The sequence below is a fragment of the Ovis aries genome, chromosome 4 (genome assembly GCF_016772045.2).
Source record: "Ovis aries strain OAR_USU_Benz2616 breed Rambouillet chromosome 4, ARS-UI_Ramb_v3.0, whole genome shotgun sequence".
Taxonomy (NCBI): Eukaryota; Metazoa; Chordata; class Mammalia; order Artiodactyla; family Bovidae; genus Ovis; species Ovis aries.
This window is the reverse complement of record NC_056057.1, coordinates 113,605,793-113,624,111: the sequence shown is the minus strand read 5'-3', so window position 1 is coordinate 113,624,111 and position 18,319 is coordinate 113,605,793. Positions and strand designations below refer to the sequence as shown.

Below are 18,319 nucleotides of genomic sequence, written 5' to 3'. Positions count from 1 at the left end.
GGAAAACAATTTAGCAGTTCCTGAAAATATTAAGTAGTTGGTCCAAGTAAGAGTAATCTTACTCTCGGGTTTATACCTAAGAGAAATAAGAATATCCATCCGTACAAAAATTTGTCCACAAATATTCACAGCAGCGTTTTTGATAACAAAGAGTAGAAACAATCTAAAAACCTAGCAAGTGATGAACTGATAACTGAAATTAGGTCTATCCATACAACACAGTAGTATTTGGCAATAACAAGGAATGATATACTCTCATGCTACAATGTGGATGAACCTTAAAAACACTCAGTTCAGTTCAGTTCAGTCGCTCAGTCGTGTCCGACTCTGCAAGTATAAAAAGCTAGTAAACACTGACCACATACTACATGATTCTATTTATTTGAAATGTCCGTATAGGCAAATCTACAGAGACGGACAGTGGATTAGTTGTTACCCAGGACTGAGTGGGAGTGGTAGGGGCAAACGGAGAATGATTGCTTTTGGGTACAGGGTTTCTTTTTAGAGTAATGAAAATATTCTACACTTGGGCCATGGTGATGGGGGCATAACTCTGTGAGCATAATAAACCACCGAATTGTACACTTTACATGAAGGGATTTAATGCTATGTGAATTATATCTCAGTAGAGATGCAACTTTTATTAAAAGCTAAAAGAATCGATTCTAGATTAAAGACCTGTATACAAGTTAAACTGTAAACAATTTAGAATAAAAAATTGAGACATATCCTTAAGGCATTGGATAGGGAAGAAAATAAACAAAAATAAAAGTACAAACCCTAAAGTACTAAATTTAATTATATTGAAATGCAAATATTTGTGTAACATATATAACCATGAAAAATGTTAACAGAAAAGACAGGGACTTCCGAGGTGGTCGAGTGGTTAAGACTCCCAGCTCCCAGTGGAGGTTGCCTGAGTTCCATTCCTGGTCAGGGAACTAGATCCCACATGCCCAAACTGAGTTCACATGCCACAACTAAAGAGTCAGCATTCTGCAGAAGACCCGGCGCAGCCAAATAAATACTTTTTAAAAAGAAAGAAATTTCTTTTCTGAACAATTTAAAAAGAAAAGACAGAGACTGGGAGAAGATATTTGCTATGTGCACGACCAACAATGTAGTATGCTGGTTATAACGTCTAAGAACAACAGCCTAAGGGATGGTGGATAAACTATAAGGTTAAGCACACAGGTGCAGTGGTATAATTTACGTGAAGCAGGCTGTTGAAACTTTAAGATGTATATTGTAAAATGTAGGGCAACCATTAAAAATGATGTATAACTAATTAGTGACTGACGAAAACAGAATTACTAAGAAAAATACTCAATGCAAACACAGGGAAAAGAAAAGGAAAAAATATGATTGAATGCATGGAACACAGGAAACAACTATGGTGAGTAAGTAGTAAGATGGAAAACTTAAATGCATCACCTTAGTGTTTGGTGATAGAATTAATATCCAGAATATGTGTTTTTATTTTTAAGCCTGTAAACCAATAAGACTTTACAACAGAAATTTTGGCAAAGGATATGAAGAGAAAATTCAGAGGAAGAAACCAAATATCTAGCAAACATGAAAAGATGCTCAACTTCCTTACTACTCAGGGAAATTTAAATATGTAAAATAATGAACTGCCATTCCACACTCATCCTGCTGGCAAAGGTTTAACGTCCATTATCAGGAAGTGCTGGTGAGGATGTGGATCTAGGCACTGCTGGTAGGTGTGTCACTGGGCCCCCCTCTCTTTGGTGAGCGCTCTGGGGAGTCCGAGGAAGATGAAAGCGCTCCTGTCCCCAGCCCTGAGTGTCTGTGTCCCTCCAAGAGCCACTCTGCCCAGTGGGCAAAGAGACATTTACAGGGATTCCCCTGTGGGGAGTGGAAAGTAAACAAGGTTATTTAGTCAATGAAATACTATACAGTGGTTAAAACGAATGACCCAGGCATGCTTGTTCAAGCATGACTCAGTCTCAGAAACATAAGATGCATGGAAATCAAGCAAGTTCCAACAAGATATGGACTGACCTACATTATTCAAGTTAAAGTCTTGGATAGGAAACCAGTGCACGCACTGTTTACTGACACATGGTAGGAAAAGCACCGGGGAAGGGAAGGGAGAAAAAGGATTCCGTGGCCCTGGCCTTCTCTCCGCCGGCTATTTTTCCATTTTTTAAAGAGAGATCTGACAGCCGACCAAGTCTGGTTCTTGTTGTCTCTCAGGGCAAGCCCACCGGCCCTGACCACCCCTTCCCCCACCCGGGGTCCCTTTAGGTAAACAAATAGACTCTACTTTTCTCTCTCCTTCAGTTACTTCGAGTTGGGTTTTCATCGCCTGCCTATACTTTCTTTTCCATGTCATTTCCCGCCCTTGCTACCTCGGTAGGTACTTCACAAATACGTGTGTGTGTAGGTGAACCTGTCCAGGAAAGAGGGAGTCGCCAAGTCCACGCTCTCCCCCCATTCCTCTTGGGATCGCTCTCCCCCACCCTTCGAAAGAGCATTCCTCCCAGGGACGGAAAGAGGCACTGGAGGTAAACAAGTCACGTCCCGCCACCCGGCCTCAGTTTCCTCCCAGACGCCGGCTCGGGCCCCCCGCCGCCGCCCGCCAGCCCCCCAGGCCCTCTCGATCCTCCCTCCGCATTCCGTCCTTTCAGGTCGAAAACAAACACCCCGGACGCGTCTCACAAAAAAAGCACCCAACCCCCTGGCTCCCCGGGAACCCCGGCTGCACAGAGCCCGGTCACATGAACTCCGGGCTTTTTTTTTTTTCTTTGGTGTGACGGGCTTCTCAGATCCCTTTGTGAGGCGCAGGTTTTTGAAAAGGGAACGACCCGGGTTCTGGGTTTGAGAGGAGCCGGGGGGGACCCGGCGGGAGGAAGGCTGTCGGAGCCAATCAAGCCGCCTCCAGACCCCAGCACGTCGCCTCTCGGCCGCGCGCGGTTATTCCTCCTCCGCTCTCCCGCCTCCGGGTCTCGCCCTAGGGTGGCCGGCAAGGCGAGGACCCCAGGTGAGAGGCCGGGGGGCGAGGGGGCGGCCCACGGGGGTCGGGGAGGCGGGAGGCCCGAGCGGTTCGGCCCGGGCGGCACGACGGGCTGGCCCCGGGGCTCAGGGCGTGTCCGTCGCCGCCCCGGCTGCTCGCTCGACACTGTTCGCTCCTACCGGCTGTAGATGGAGCTGTCTGGGTTCCTGCAGCCTCCGACGAGCCTCGGAGTGTTTCTCTTTAAACGGCCTGAGAGGGACATGCCTCCCAGGATGCAGTTTGTATCAACATGGCAGCTGCTGTGCAGCTCCCCTGCTGAAGAGGCGCCGGGACGGCAGCGCAGCTCGCAGCCCGGGGCCGGGGCCGGAGCCGGGGGGTCGCAGCCGCGGCCGCTGAGGGGCCGCGCGCGCGCGGGCCGGTGCTGAGGGCCGGGGCCCAGCTCGCGGCCGGGGCGCAGCCCGCCGGGGCCACCCGCACCGCCGCGCGCCCCGCTCCGACGCCGCCGCCGGGCTCGGCCGCTCCGTCCCCGCCCGCCCCGAGCAGGCCGGGCCCGACGGCCGCGAGAGCTCGGGCGGGGAAGGCAGGGCCGGGCGGGCGCCGCCTGCGGAGAGGCCGGGGGGTGGGGTGGGGGGGTCCGGCCTGCGTGGGGCCGCGCGGCGGCGGCGGCGGCGGCGGCGACTCCGGCTCCGGGCCGGACAGCGCAGGGCCATGGCCGAGGCGGCCCCGGCTCCGGCGAGGGCGGCCCGCGCTCGCACGGACGCGCGGACTCGGGGCCCTGGGGACGGCCTGCGCGTCCCGGGCTCGGCGGCCCGGCCTGGGGTCTCGGTAAGGGACGGAAGCGCCGCGACGTGGGGGCGGGGGGCCAGGAGGGCTCGCGCGCCCCTGCTCGGGAAGGCGGGGGGCTAGGGGGGCGGCTGCGGGCGCGGAGCCGGGCCGGGAAGCCGGCGGCCGTCCGGGCGCGCCTGCGGGGACGCCCGGGGCCTGGCACGCACGCGGGCCCGGAGGCGGGCGCCGAGGCGGCGCGCCTCGTTCCCTGCGGAGCCGGCGCCGCGTCCGTCGGGGTTGCCGCCGCACGTTTTCCGCAGAGCTCGGCCCCGCGGAGCCTCCCGCGGCCGGAGCGCGGCGCTGACGCGGCTCTCCCCATTTCGCAGAGCGGAGACACTGAGGCACGGACTTCTGGCGGCGACCGGCCCTGCCTGCCCCCAAGGTCACGTAGCGAGTCATCCGTGGCTCGGCGCCCGCGTCCGCAGAAATACCTGCCTCCGGGCCGCCGCGGGCCTGGACGGGGAGGGGGCGGCCCTGGCGGCGGCCTCCTCTGGGGCGGGGGCCTGGGCCGGCGCGCTGGGGCCGCGGCCCGTCGAGGTCGGGGGGAGGTGATGGCCGGGTGGGAGGCCGGGCAGCGCCCACCCGAGCGTCTCCGGCGTGGGGAGCAGGTGACCCTCGGGCTCGGGCGCCTCGGCCTCCAGCCTCTCTGCGTCCGGAGGCCCGGTCGAACTCTGAGTGTCCGGACGGTTGGGGTCTGGGGAAGCGAGCTACGAAGGGTTTGGGGGTTGGTGTGCCCCTATCAGGGGGCCGTTCTTAAAAATCAGTCTCCAGAGCTCCCCGCAGACCTGCTCTTTAAAATGCAGTAGTCGTGCTGGGAGGAGGATTGCTGCATGGGAGGCAGAGCCCTGAGCCTCAGTTTCCTGTTGGGTACAGGAAGGGGTCGGGATATAGGGCTTTTCTGAAGAGCCTCAGGTCTTAAAATAATAATAATGATAATAAAAGCGACGCTATGAAAAGTAAAACAAAATGGTTGTTAAGTGCCTAGGTCTCCAGGACTCTTGAATAGTATATAATTCTGGGTGAACCACATTGGGTCATAGGAGACAATGGCACGGCTTTATAAGATAGGTATGATGAATTTTTCTAATGAATGAATCCTGGAGACCCCATCCGTTTAGGATACATGGGGTTGGGAGGGTGGGGTTAAATCCTATGAAATAAGAACCAGAGGAATTCTCTCCCTGTCCCTAACAGTTTGAAAATGTAAGCTTGTTAATCTTACATATCATATTTACAAGCTCCGTTTCCCCCCTTTGGCCATTTCTTTTTGCTTAGCGTAATATCAAGCCACAGGTTTACTGGGACTGATGAAAATAGAGCCCGGGGCTCTTATTTGGGGGCGGTGGAGAGGATGTGCTTCTGTGGCCCCTCATGGCTCTACAGTGCTCAGAATCCGGAAATGGATAGAGACACTCTAATAATAGAGAGCAAATAACTGGTATTTTCCTTTGAGCTCTGATTAGACTACTTAGTAAAGATGCCTTGCTCTAATGGCTTTATATACTGTCCTGAAGCTTTTCTTCATTGTTCCCAGTTAAACCCCTGGATCACACCTGAGAGACTCACTTTGCCCCTGGGGATTTTCCCTTCTTCCTACTAGTTGTAGGCAAATACCCTAAACCCCTGGGAGGACAGGGCCATACCTGTACCTATTGTGTTGTGTTAGGCTCCTCACTTTCCCTGTGTCTGAGACTCCTATCTCAGATGGTTGTCTAGTCACTCCCTCGCCTGTGAAGAGTTGAGAGGTGGCTTAGTTGTTGATGAGCCTTTGGGTTCAGGGGTCTGTGATGCCCTTGAGAGTGCTTGCTGAATTTTGGGTATGTGCTCATGTGTGTTTTTGAGGGGGAGAATCCATAGTTTTCACGAGCTTTTTGAAGGGGTCCCTGACCCCACCATTAAATCAGAATGTCCATGGGCAGGGCCTTCCCACAAGTCTTTGTTTAATCTCCAAGCCTTCAAATTTTAGAGGTAAAAAGGATTCAGAACACACACTGACCAGCTGTCTCAGTTGGTACATGAGGCCCAGAGGCAACCTGCAGCTTAGGCTGAAACTCAGACTTTGGAGCCAGACGGCTGTGTGACCTTGGGCCAGTTCCTTAGCTTCTCCAAACCTCCACGCCGTCCTGTGCTAAGTGTGGATAAGAATTCTAATTGTCCCTGTTTATAGGGTTTTGTCGGAGAAGGCAATGGCACCCCACTCCAGTGTTCTTGCCTGGAGAATCCCAGGGATGGGGGACCCTGGTGGGCTGCCGTCTATGGGGTCACACAGTCAGACACGACTGAAGTGACTTAGCAGCTTAGCAGCAACATAGGGTTTTGTGAAGAATGAATTAGATAAACCCTGTAAAACACAGTTCATGGCACATAATAAAGGCCAAATAATTGTCAGCTTTTACCTGACTAATTAGCCATCACATCTGGTTCCCTGTGAAGCTGTTGGATTGTACTACCTCAGAAACCTTTTGCCTGAACAAGGTCTTAAATCTTCAGTCCTTGTCTTAAAAGCCTGATGCTGTCTCAGTTACGCGCTACACATGAATGAATGAACAAATGAAAGAAAGCATTAGAAGGTGTAAATAGGTTTAGATGAATCATCTTTGATGATTCAAAGAACTTCATTATTAACTCTATTTTTCCTACTTTATACTGTACAGTCCATGGAATTCTCCAGGCCAGAACACTGGAGTCGGTAGCCTTTCCATTCTCCAGGGGATCTTCCCAACCCAGGGATCGAACCCAGGTCTCCCATTTTGTGGGCGGATTCTTTACCAGCTGAGTTGCAAGGGAAGCCCAAGAATACAGTAGTGGGTAGCCTATCCCTTATCCAAGGGATCTTCCCGACCCAGGAATCAAACTGGGGTCTCCTGCATTGCAGGTGGATTCCTTACCAACTGAGCTATTATGGAAACCCCCTCATTGTTAACTCTAGTAACATTTTGTAACCCTGTCATTTATACTTTTCATTCAGCAGACATGTGTTGAGCACATACTGTGTTTCAGACTGGACACCAGGGATATGCTAATTTTCAAATGAAGAAAAAAGGAATTTCAGTTACTTTAAAGATAACTTCTATCTGGCACATAATAACTGGCCTTTCAGCAGATTCATTGAAAGAAGAGTGTGCTTGACAAACATAGATAAAGAAGAAATTCTTTTCAGTTCCAATAAACATATTGATTGTCTGGATAGATAGAAACAGCGCTGGTCACTCAGAAGACCTTGGTTTCACCTCCATGATGATACAAGCTTTCCTTGAACATGGACATAGCAAGGCAGGGAATGGGGGAGAGAGTGAATAATTGAAACCCCCTTCAAGTAATTGAAGGATCTTTATTTTGGCTCCAGTCCCTACCAACCACGACACAGGTCACGAAACTGGTTGACTTCAGCTCTGTTTCCCATCCTGCCAGGCCTCCGTTTTTCCTCCTTCCCACCTCATGAACCATGGGGAGGACCCCACCAGCCAGGGTCCACCTACCGCTGGGGACCCTCTGCCCGGGAACCTTGGCTCTGAATTGCCATGCCCACACCTGTGTCAGTGTCTCTCTTCTCTGCATGTCACAGGAGCCAGCCCGCGTGCCCAGTAGCCCATTCAGCCTCTCCAGCAGGGGCTGGGTCCATAGTGTTTCAAAGGCAAACCTATACTGTATCAACTCTGAGAAATGTTATTAAGTCAACAATTCAGCTATTATCAAAAGGTCTGGGAAGCTTAAGGTAATTGTGTGTCCTTACCGTTGGACAAAACAAGGGAAAGAACATGGGTGCCATGTCTGCCTGATGATACAAATAGAAGCGGTGGGGCTGGATGTCGAGTTCAGCTTGGAGGCAAGTTCCTTCGTAGAACCAGCCCCACCTTGCTGGCAGTTTTCGGCTAGCCCGGCATTGACAAGATTCTGCTCTGTTGCTTTTCAGAGCTTTACTCTATATTTAGTGCTCACTGCTTGAAGAACTCAGTGAGGTAGCAGGCGGGTGAGATATTATGACCCTTTCTAATGGCTGAGGACTCTGAGAACAGAGAAGTCAAATAGCCGGGCCAGGGAAACCCAGACAGCTTTGGTATAGACAGAGGCTGAAAACCAAATGTTCCAGTTCAAGGCCAGTATCCTTTTTCCTCTCCCACACCTCTACTCGCAAGATGCCTCCTGCATAGTGTATGTTGTGAAAAGGAGACGGCTCTGTGGAAGCAGAGGTGGTGTTACCATCTTTTATCTGTTGTTAATGTAGTTGTATCATCCACACGTAGATCAGCATGAGGGTCTCAAGAAGAGACTCATGTCCATGGAGCGTATCGTATTGTTACAAAGCCTGAAGCCCCTTTAATGTGGGTGTTTATCTTCGGAATTTATTTGCCTACTGGAGACCCTTGGCCTTCAACACTGTCCTTTCTCCCCTTGAACACAGGTCCAGCAGTTGGACATGGAGACCCAACGCTCCTCCCCTCTGTCATTCCCCAGCGTCCTGCAGGAAGAAACTCCGCGTCAGGCCCCGGCCGGACTCCCTCGAGAAACTCTGTTCCAATCCCACGTGCTTCCCCCCAAAGAACTCCCTTCTTTGTCTCCCGCTATCTCCCGGCAAGGCTGCCTACCCCAGACTCCTGGCGCCCCCAAGCAAGAGACTTCTGGCCGAATGCCACCCGTGCTCCAGAAGGGACCCTCACTCCTGTATCCTGGCGCTTCCGAGCAAGAGACTCGGATCCAGGGCCCCTTGACTTCCCCAGAAGAGCCCCCGTATCCGCCCCCCACCACTGCCGAACAAGAGATGTCCCTTCTCTCCCACTCCACCCACCATCAAGAAGCCCCACTCCACTCCCCCGAAGTTCCTGAGAGAGACCCCCTGACCCTGTCCCCCACCGTGCCCGAGACCGACATGGACCCCCTGCTCCAGAGCCCGGTTTCCCAAAAGGACACCCCCTTCCAGATCTCTGCTGCGGCCCAGAAGGACACCCCACTCCCAACGGCGGAGATCACCCGCTTGGCCGTGTGGGCTGCCGTCCAAGCGGTGGAGAGGAAACTGGAGGCCCAAGCCATGCGGCTCCTGACCCTGGAGGGCAGGACTGGCACGAATGAGAAGAAGATAGCTGACTGCGAGAAGACGGCAGTAGAGTTCGCCAACCACCTGGAGAGCAAGTGGGTCGTGCTGGGGACCCTGCTGCAGGAGTATGGGCTGCTGCAGAGGCGCCTGGAGAACATGGAGAACCTGCTGAAGAACAGAAACTTCTGGATCCTGCGGCTGCCCCCGGGCAGCAACGGGGAAGTTCCCAAGGTAACCTTATCCCAGCTGGGGCTTCCCAAGGAGTGACCAGGACTGGAATGGATTTTAGGAATTTAGTATCAAAGAAAGGGAAAGCTGTGGGTAAGAAGGAAAAGAATCTGATGATGTCTGGTCTCCAACTCCACTAAGAACAGGACACACCCAGACCAAATGATTCCTCCTGTTGATGTAAAGCATAGGTTATAGATCAGAGAGACGTCCTAGTGACGGGAGCTGTCAGGGTAGAAGGAAGTTCAGTTGTGATGTCTGGGGATAAAAGACACATTGAAGGCCAAGTGGTTGAGCTGTGGACAAGTGTGGACCAGTGTGGTTTCCCGTCAGGGTGGAGGGAAGACTCTGTGGTGTGGTTTCCCATTGGGGTGGAGGGAAAACTCTGTGAAATGTTACAGGGCCCTGTTGTGTGCAACATTTGTATCAGTTAACTTATAAGTCATGTTAATGCCAGTAAAAATGTGATTTTCAGAGATGTTCGAAAACACCAGGGGACAGTTAGGTTTTAATATTGTTTCCCAGAAGAGAGCACTTGAACGTGGACTGGTTTTCTTTTTGGTTTTTGTTGTTTTTTTTTATGCTACTGCCTCTCTGCGCAGCCTCAAGGCAGGGCCGGTGTGGGGACTGGGGACAATGCATGGACTGTGTTGTATACATGAATCACCTGGAAGTGTGTGTCTTAGTCGCTCAGTCGTGTCCAGCTCTTTACGACCCCATGGACTGTGGCCTCCTGGGCCTCCTCTGTCCATGGGATTCTCCAGACAAGAATACTGGAGTGGGTTGCCATTCCCTTCTCCAGGGGATTTTCCCAAGCCAGGGATCGAACCCAGGTCTCCTGCATTGCAGGCAGATTCTTTGCCATCTGAGCCACCAGGGTAAGTGGCTGAATCACCTGGGGATCTTACTAAATGCCGAGTCTGAATCAGCTGGTCTGGCGTAGGGCCCGAGAGTCTACATTTCCAGCATGTTCTCTGGTGGTGCCATTGCTGGTCTGCAGACCACGCTTTACAGCAGCAGGGATTATCCTGTTAGAGGAGAAGGGGACCAGACAGCCCGGGGCCCTGACTGTCTCAGGCCACGACAGTGGCTGAAGCCTTCTGATTTCTAGAGAGGTCCCTGGTGAAAACTCATAGCTGGGCCTTTTCTGCTCCAGGCCTGAGAGTTTTGACCCAAGCCCAGGGGGCCGGAGCTGTTCTTGGCTTTGGGATCTGGCAGCCCTAGGCCCTGTGGTGCCTTCCAGTGGGTCCACACTGAGCAGTTGTGTGGTTTCAGGTCCCTGTGACGTTCGACGACGTGGCCGTCCATTTCTCGGAGCAGGAGTGGGGGAACCTGTCTGAGTGGCAGAAGGAGCTGTACAAGAATGTGATGCGCGGCAACTACGAGTCTCTGGTTTCCATGGGTAAGAAGACGGCTGTCTGCCCACGGCTTCCTGCTAGCCTGCTCGGGGCTCGTTAGGAACCTTTGGGGCCTCTGAACGCCCAGAAGTCATTTTTAAGAGCCCAACAAAAAATAACAGGCACCCATATACCCATACACACCAGTGCAGCATAGATCAGCACAGTCTGTAAACAGAGAAACCACACTGTGGAGAAGCCACAGGGGTCGGGGGACAAACTTGGACATCAGCAGTGTGTGTATACGTATATATATGAACCTTAAAATTAGTTTGTCCAGCAGACCCTTACTGAACAAAGTGTGAGGTGCCTTGTGAGAACGGCACTTAAACAGCACATCCTTCCTGCTCGGGAGTTAGGACAGCCCTGAATACTGCCGTTGATTGAGAGCTCTTGTCCCCCTTGTGCAGAGATGAGGTATGACCCCGGGGGTTAAAGGAACATCCTAGGTCCCCACCGGGAGGTCACGATTTCACCGAGATCTCTCCTCCCCCCAAATCTGTGTATTCTTGTTATCTTTGTTAATAAGGGTATTTGAGGATGAAGACTTAGGAAGATAAGCTTTAGAATTATATGTATCCTTTTCTTTGATGTGGGGAACTCTTCGGACACACGCCCACACCCACACACAAATGCACACATACAAAATTAGAAAAACGTTAAATATGCTGTTGCATAGAAAATTTAATCCTTGCTGGAACTGTTACTTTTATCCATCTATACCTCTCCATGGGGTACCTTTTTCTCCCCCACTTTTCTTTCTCAAGTATGCGCGTCATTGTGCGAAGGCAACAATTTAGGTTTGTATGATAATGATCAGCCGCCACCCTCTAGTCAGTGCCACTCCCCCAAGGGACCCACCGTGGACCCTGGGGCCTATACTGTTTCTCATCATCTTGTGCACTCGTGCACGTGTGGTTTGTGGTTGGCACAAATGGGATCCCTCACTTACTTTACCAACGGTAGTGAGAGACAGCTCCTGTGTCAGCCCACAGGCCCGCTTGAAGGGCAGTGCAGTGTTACTGGTGAACCATTGTGCTGTTGATATTGAACTATTGATGAGCGGCAGCCTGGATCTGTCTTCTCACTGCTGCAGAAGGTTGCAGTCAGGCTCTCTCTGTGTTTGTGCACTTCCGAGAGTATTTCAACAGGATGGATTCGGCGAGGTGGGCTTGCCAAGGAAAGGTGCTTGTGTACAGCGTCACAGGCGCTTCCATGGGCCATCCCCAGGGCTGTGTGTGTTCACCTAGCAGTGTGACAGCGCCATCTCCACACCCTTAGCCCAACCAAGGTTCTCCTATTGTAAAGATTTGTCTTTTCTGATGGACAAAATATGATACTGACTTGTATCGGTATGGGAACTTGTGCATCTTTTATGTGTTTATTAATTACCTATTCGTAACTTTGATATTTTTATTTCAGTACCCGTAGAGGTTATATCGGAGAAGGCAATGGCACCCCACTCCAGGACTCTTGCCTGGAGAATACCAAGGACGAGGGAGCCTGGTAGGCTGCCATCTATGGGGTTGCACACAGTCGAACACGACTGAAGTGACTTCAGTTCAGTTGAGTTCAGTTCAGTCGCTCAGTCGTGTTCGACTCTTTGCGACCCCATGAATCGCAGCACACCAGGCCTCCCTACCCATCACCAACTCCCGGAGTTCACTCAGACTCGCGTCCATAGAGTTAGTGATGTCATCCAGCCATCATCTTCTTTCGTCCCCTTCTCCTCCTGCCCCAAATCCCTCCCAGCATCAGAGTCTTTTTCCAGTGAGTCAACTCTTCGCATGAGGTGGCCAAAGTACTGGAGTTTCAGCTTTAGCATCATTCCTTCCAAAGAACACCCAGGGTTATCTCCTTCAGAATGGACTGGTTGGATCTCCTTGCAGTCCAAGGGACTCGCAAGAGTCTTCTCCAACACCACAGTTCAAAAGCATCAATTCTTCGGTGCTCAGCCTTCTTCACAGTCCAACTCTCACATCCATACGTGACTACTGGAAAAACCATAGCCTTGACTAGATGGACCTTAGTTGGCAAAGTAATGTCTCTGCTTTTGAATATGCTGTCTAGGTTGGTCATAACTTTTCTTCTAAGGAGTAAGCATCTTTTAATTTCCTGGCTGCAGTCACCATCTGCAGTGACTTTGGAGCCCCCAAAAATAAAGTCTGACACTGTTTCCGCTGTTTCTCCATCTATTTCCCATGGAGTGATGGGACCAGATACCATGATCTTCGTTTTCTGAATGTTGAGCTTTAAGCCAACTTTTTCACTCTCCTCTTTCACTTTCATCAAGAGGCTTTTTAGTTCCTCTTCACTTTCTGCCATAAGGGTAGTGTCATCTGCATTTCTGAGGTTATTGATATTTCTCCCGGCAATCTTGATTCCAACTTGTGTTTCTTCCAGTCCGGCGTTTCTCATGATGTACTCTGCATAGAAGTTAAATAAGCAGGGTGACAATATACAGCCTTGAGGTACTCCTTTTCCTATTTGGAACCAGTCTGTTGTTCCATGTCCAGTTCTAACTGTTGCTTCCTGACCTGCATACAGATTTCTCAAGAGGCAGGTCAGGTGGTCTGGTATTCCCATCTCTTTCAGAATTTCCACAGTTTCTTGTGATCCACACAGTCAAAGGCTTTGGCATAGTCAATAAAGCAGAAATAGATGTTTTTCTGGAACTCTCTTGCTTTTTCCCTGATCCAGCGGATGTTGGCAATTTGATCTCTGGTTCTTCTACCTTTTCTAAAACCAGCTTGAACATCAGGAAGTTCACGGTTCATGTATTGCTGAAGCCTGGCTTGGAGAATTTTGAGCATTACTTTACTAGCATGTGAGATGAGTACAATTGTGCGGTAGTTTGAGCATTCTTTAGCATTGCCTTTCTTTGGGATTGGAATGAAAACTGACCTTTTCCAGTCCTGTGGCCAGTGCTGAGTTTTCCAAATTTGCTGGCATATTGAGTGCAGCACTTTCACAGCATCATCTTTCAGGATTTGAAACAGCTCAACTGGGATTCCATCACCGCCACTAGCTTTGTTTGTGGTGATGCTTTCTAAGGCCCACTTGACTTCAGATTCCAGGATGTCTGGCTCCAGATGAGTGATCACACCATCGTGATTATCTGGGTCGTGAAGATCCTTTTGTACAGTTCTTCTGTGTATTCTTGCCATCTCTTCTTCATATCTTCTGCTTCTGTTAGGTCCATACCATTTCTGTCCTTTATTGAGCCCATCTTTGCATGAAATGTTCCCTTGGTATCTCTAATTTTCTTGAAGAGATCTCTAGTCTTTCCCATTCTATTGTTTTCCTCTATTTCTTTGCATTGATCGCTGAGGAAGGCTTTCTTATCTCTCCTTGCTTTTCTTTGGAACTCTGCATTCAGATGCTTTTATCTTTCCTTTTCTCCTTGGCTTTTTGCTTCTCTTCTTCTCACAGCTATTTGTAAGCCTCCCCAGACAGCCATTTTGCTTTTTTGCATTTCTTTTCCATGGGGATGGTCTTGATCCCCGTCTCCTGTACAGTGTCACAAACCTCATTCCATAGTTCATCAGGCACGCTATCTATCAAATGTAGTCCCTTAAATCTATTTCTCACTTCTACTGTATAATCATGAGGGATTTGATTTAGGTCATACCTGAATGGTCTAGCAGTTTTCCCTACTTTCTTCAATTTCAATCTGAATTTGGTAATAAGGAGTTCATGATGTGAGCCACAGTCAGCTCCTGGTCTTGTTTTTGTTGACTGTATAGAGCTTCTCCATCTTTTGCTGCAAAGAATATAATCAGTCTGATTTCAGTGTTGACCATCTGGTGATGTCCATGTGTAGAGTCTTCTCTTGTGTTGTTGGAAGAGGGTGTTTGCTATGACCAGTGCGTTCTCTTGGCAAAACTCTACTAGTCTTTGCCCTGCTTCATTCCGTATTCCAAGGCCAAATTTGCCTGTTACTCCAGGTGTTTCTTGACTTCCGACTTTTGCATTCCAGTCCCCTATAGTGAAAAGGACTTTTTTGGGTGTTAGTTCTAAAAGGTCGTGTAGGTCTTCATAGAACCATTCAACTTCAGCTTCTTCAGCATTACTGGTTGGGGCATAGACTTGAATTACTGTGATATTGAATGGTTTGCCTTGGAAATGAACAGAGATCATTCTGTCGTTTTTGAGATTGCATCCAAGTACTGCATTTCAGACTCTTCTGTTGACCATGATGGCTACTCCATTTCTTCTGAGGGATTCCTGCCCACAGTAGTAGATATAATGGTCATCTGAGTTAAAGTGACTTAGCAGAGATTTTATATATATATAATTGTGGATGTTAACCCTTGGCCTTATATTTTACTAATGTATGTGAGATACTATTTTCTTCAAGTTTCATCATCTTTTGACTTTATTTCCAAAGAACTTGAAACTTTTTGTAATGTAAAAAAACCTGTCAGTGTTTTGTTTCATGACCTCTAGATTTTATTAAGGTTAGTTTTTTCATTTATAAAACTTTATATGTCTTCTGCCTTTGTCATGAAAATCCGAGCAGGCATTGGCCACCTGAGAGCCACAGATGACCGAGGGCCGGTTTCCATCGGTTGGCAAGTGCGCCCCATTGCTGGTCCCGCCAGGAGGACCTGAGATGGGTTCAGCGCACGCACACACACACACACACACACACACACACACACACACACACACACACACACACACACACACACACACACACACACACACACACACACACACACACACACACACACACACACACACACACACACACACACACACACACACACACACACACACACACACACACACACACACACACACACACGTGCGTGCACATGTGCACACTCAGCATGCCCTGAGGAGAAGGGCTGGAAACTTGGCCCTTCTGTTTGCAGCACTCCGGCCTCAAGTAGGGCAGCTGCTCTTGGTGTCACATGCACACAGGTGACAGTTTTGTAGCATCCAGTGCGACCTCACCCCATAGAATATCTTCTTTTCTTCCTCCTGCCCAGACTATGCAATTTCCAAACCAGACCTCATGTCACAGATGGAACGAGGGGAGAGGCCGGCCATGCAGGAGCAGGACGACTCTGAGGAGGGCGAGGCGCCTGCTGATCCCAGTGCCGGTGAGTGGCTGCAGGCGATAGTGGCCTTGGCGCCCGGGAGGCCCAGCGTGGGGTGTGTGGCCCACAGGAGACCCCCGCGGGCTATGTCAGCAGGCCAGTGCAGGAGGGCGGCCCAGAGGCCCTGGGGCCTCCGGGTCACCAGCAGCCCCGGTGGCGGAACTAGGAACACTGTGGTCTCGGGGAGCTTTTGACCTGACTGAGCGTCACCTCACTCTCTACCGGAAACAAAACCAGAACTGACAGAAAGGCGTTCCCTTGTCAGGATGCTGACGCTGGTGCAGCCTCGAGCTCCCCAGAGAAGGGCCACGTCCCTGGGCCTGCGGCCGGTGAGTGGAGGGACTTGACCTGAACGTCCTCCAGTGTGCGGGCGGGGTCCAGACGAGGCGGCGAGGTGGCGGCGGCAGGGAGGTGCAGGCAGGACCACCGTGGGCTCGGGAGCAGAGCCTGCCCCTGAACCCCGGCCTTGCTGCGTCCTCGCCATGGTTTCAGTTGCTTAGCCTTCTGGAGGTCTGCTTTCTCATCTGTGAAACAGGACGGGTGCTGAGAGCCAGGGCCCAGTGTGCCGACCCGCAGGGGCCAGCAGCCTGGGCCGCCAGGCACTGTCTGTCCTCATGGGGAGCAGTTCCTTACACAGAGGTCACTCAGAAGCCCCGACACTGGCACTGCGGTGTTCTTGGGGTACAGGTGGTTTCAGAGCCCCTTCTTCAGCATTGCTTTTGGGCTTGTGTCACTCACCTGAAGGTCTTCTGTGGGGGCAGTCCTTGTCTTTTGTAGCTAAATGTCATTAGTGATCCTGTCTTTTGCAAAAGGAGGATAATCTGGCTGAAGAGCCCACTGGGGTCAAAAGCCGGGTCTTGTATGAAGGAATGTCACTGGCTCTGGGACCGGTAGGAGGTGGCCACGTGGAGTAAGAGCTGAAATAACTTCAGGAAGAGGCGGACCCGGAGGAAAAATAAATGCTGGCGTGTTTCAGAGAAACCCTAAAGCATCGATACTTTGTAGAGATTTGCCTAGAGATTTAAATGGAGGGAAGGGGCTAGTCCTGAGTTCATTCTGGCAGGCAGAAAGATGGATTTAAAAGTAGATGAGGTGAGAGAGGGGTTTGGGGACAAGGTGTGACATTTGTTTGGAGGAAAATAAGTCTGGATGTCAAAGGTTTGAGTGGCCGCATCCAAAACCAGTGTCACTGCAATGGAGAGATGCAAAAGAGGGGAAATCAGAACGAGGACTTGGGAGGCAGAAGACGAGAGGGGAGAGGCGGTCTGCAGTAAAGATCCTAGAACGCCGTTGATGTCTCCGTGGGGTTTTGTAGTCCGGGTGCTGCCTTTCTAGCATCTTCTTTAGAAGTGCTGGGACGGGCACACGGACCCTGTCCACGATCAGCCTGTTCACACCCTCATCACAGGTGGGCCTCCCACTGAGTGGGGCCAGAATCAAGAGCAAATAACTAACCTCAACTGGCTCGGCCCCAGGTGGGGTTGGTTCTGGCACAAGGGCATCCAAGCCGGAGCGTCTGTGGGCAGCGGTGGCCTCACAGAGGCTGCCTTGTGTGGCTGGAATGTGCCATTTGTTCCACTAACCGTCTTCAGCCACCAGGAGCCCGACTGGAGTGGAGGACAGGAGCAGAACAGGAAGCACTGCCCACAGGGCACCCCTGTGTGCGGGGCCCTGGCCTCGGGGCCGCAGGCTTGTCCTGTGAGTTCAGTTATCAGAACCCCAAACATGCCAGCGGTTACCTCTTATTCGCGTGTCCTCTCCCTCGGAAGGGCGGCCACAAGGCCAGCCCTGGGCTAGACCTAAAAGTGTGATACCAAGGGGGAAACAGCTAGAAGACAGAACTGTCAGGGTTCTAAATACACCAAACATCACCATTTTATGAATTGGTTGAATAAATGCAATCCATAAGCTGTCATTTATAGTTCAGTTCCTAAGGGCAAGGAGGCCTGAAGGTGACTCAGATACTGGCCCTGCTCAAGTTCCCCCAAGCCAGGGCTCCTGTTCACAGCCCTGTAAGGGTGAATGGGGGCCGGGGGAGCCAGAGACCACTGTTGCCTGACAGATTAGCAGAGTGAAGCAAACACACCAGAAGCCATGGCTGAAATCCAGGTTCTCAGATATTGTACGTGGCTTCAGCTTTCTTACAAAGCAGTTTGATATTTTTTGGACTTAAAATATGTTTATAAATGAATATTTAAAATATTTAAATATAATAAATATTTAAAATATTCATTTACTTAACCTGATAATTTCCTTTCTGAGAGTCTGTAGCCTAGAAAAATATCCCAAAATATGGACTAAGATATACAAATATCAGGGGACCTCCATGGCGGTCCAGTGGTTAAGACTTCGCCTTCCAGTGCAGGGAGTGTGGATTTGATTCCTAGTTGGGGAGCTAAGATTCCCACATGCCTCGCAGCCAAAAAACCAAGACCTAAAAGAGAAGCAGTATTGTAACAAATTCAAAGAAGACTTTTAAAATAGTCCACGTCAAAAAAATCTTTTAAAAATAAGGATGAACAAATATTATATTACACCACGATAGACAGTCATACAGCCACTGAAATCATGTGGAGCATTTTTGCACCGTATTTTCACTTGTCTGTTTATTATTTAGTTCATCCAATACTTTTTGTACCATGTACTATGTCAAGAGAATGGTGTTAACAATCTAAACGCCCCATGTATAGAAAAATACAGTCGGCCACTATGGCAGTGCGGTGCAGAGAGGCTCCGGGGCTCTGGGACA

General features: G+C 50.5%; 1 protein-coding gene across 2 annotated transcripts in view; it reads left to right on the top strand.

Annotated features, from left to right (window-relative positions):
* The first annotated feature begins 2,942 nt into the window (after positions 1-2,942).
* The window catches only part of ZNF777 (zinc finger protein 777), a 33,035-nt gene continuing 17,658 nt past the window's right edge, over positions 2,943-18,319 (top strand). The window contains exons 1-4 of one of the 2 annotated variants that reach the window (XM_042248984.2): positions 2,943-3,007; positions 8,208-9,068; positions 10,341-10,467; positions 15,460-15,573. In XM_042248984.2, coding sequence (XP_042104918.1) covers positions 8,223-9,068; positions 10,341-10,467; positions 15,460-15,573 — 1,087 coding nt within the window. In that variant the 5' untranslated portion in view covers positions 2,943-3,007; positions 8,208-8,222. Of the gene's footprint in view, positions 3,008-3,673; positions 3,806-8,207; positions 9,069-10,340; positions 10,468-15,459; positions 15,574-18,319 lie in introns of those variants that run through there. The other variant, XM_027968921.3, reaches the window with a different exon arrangement.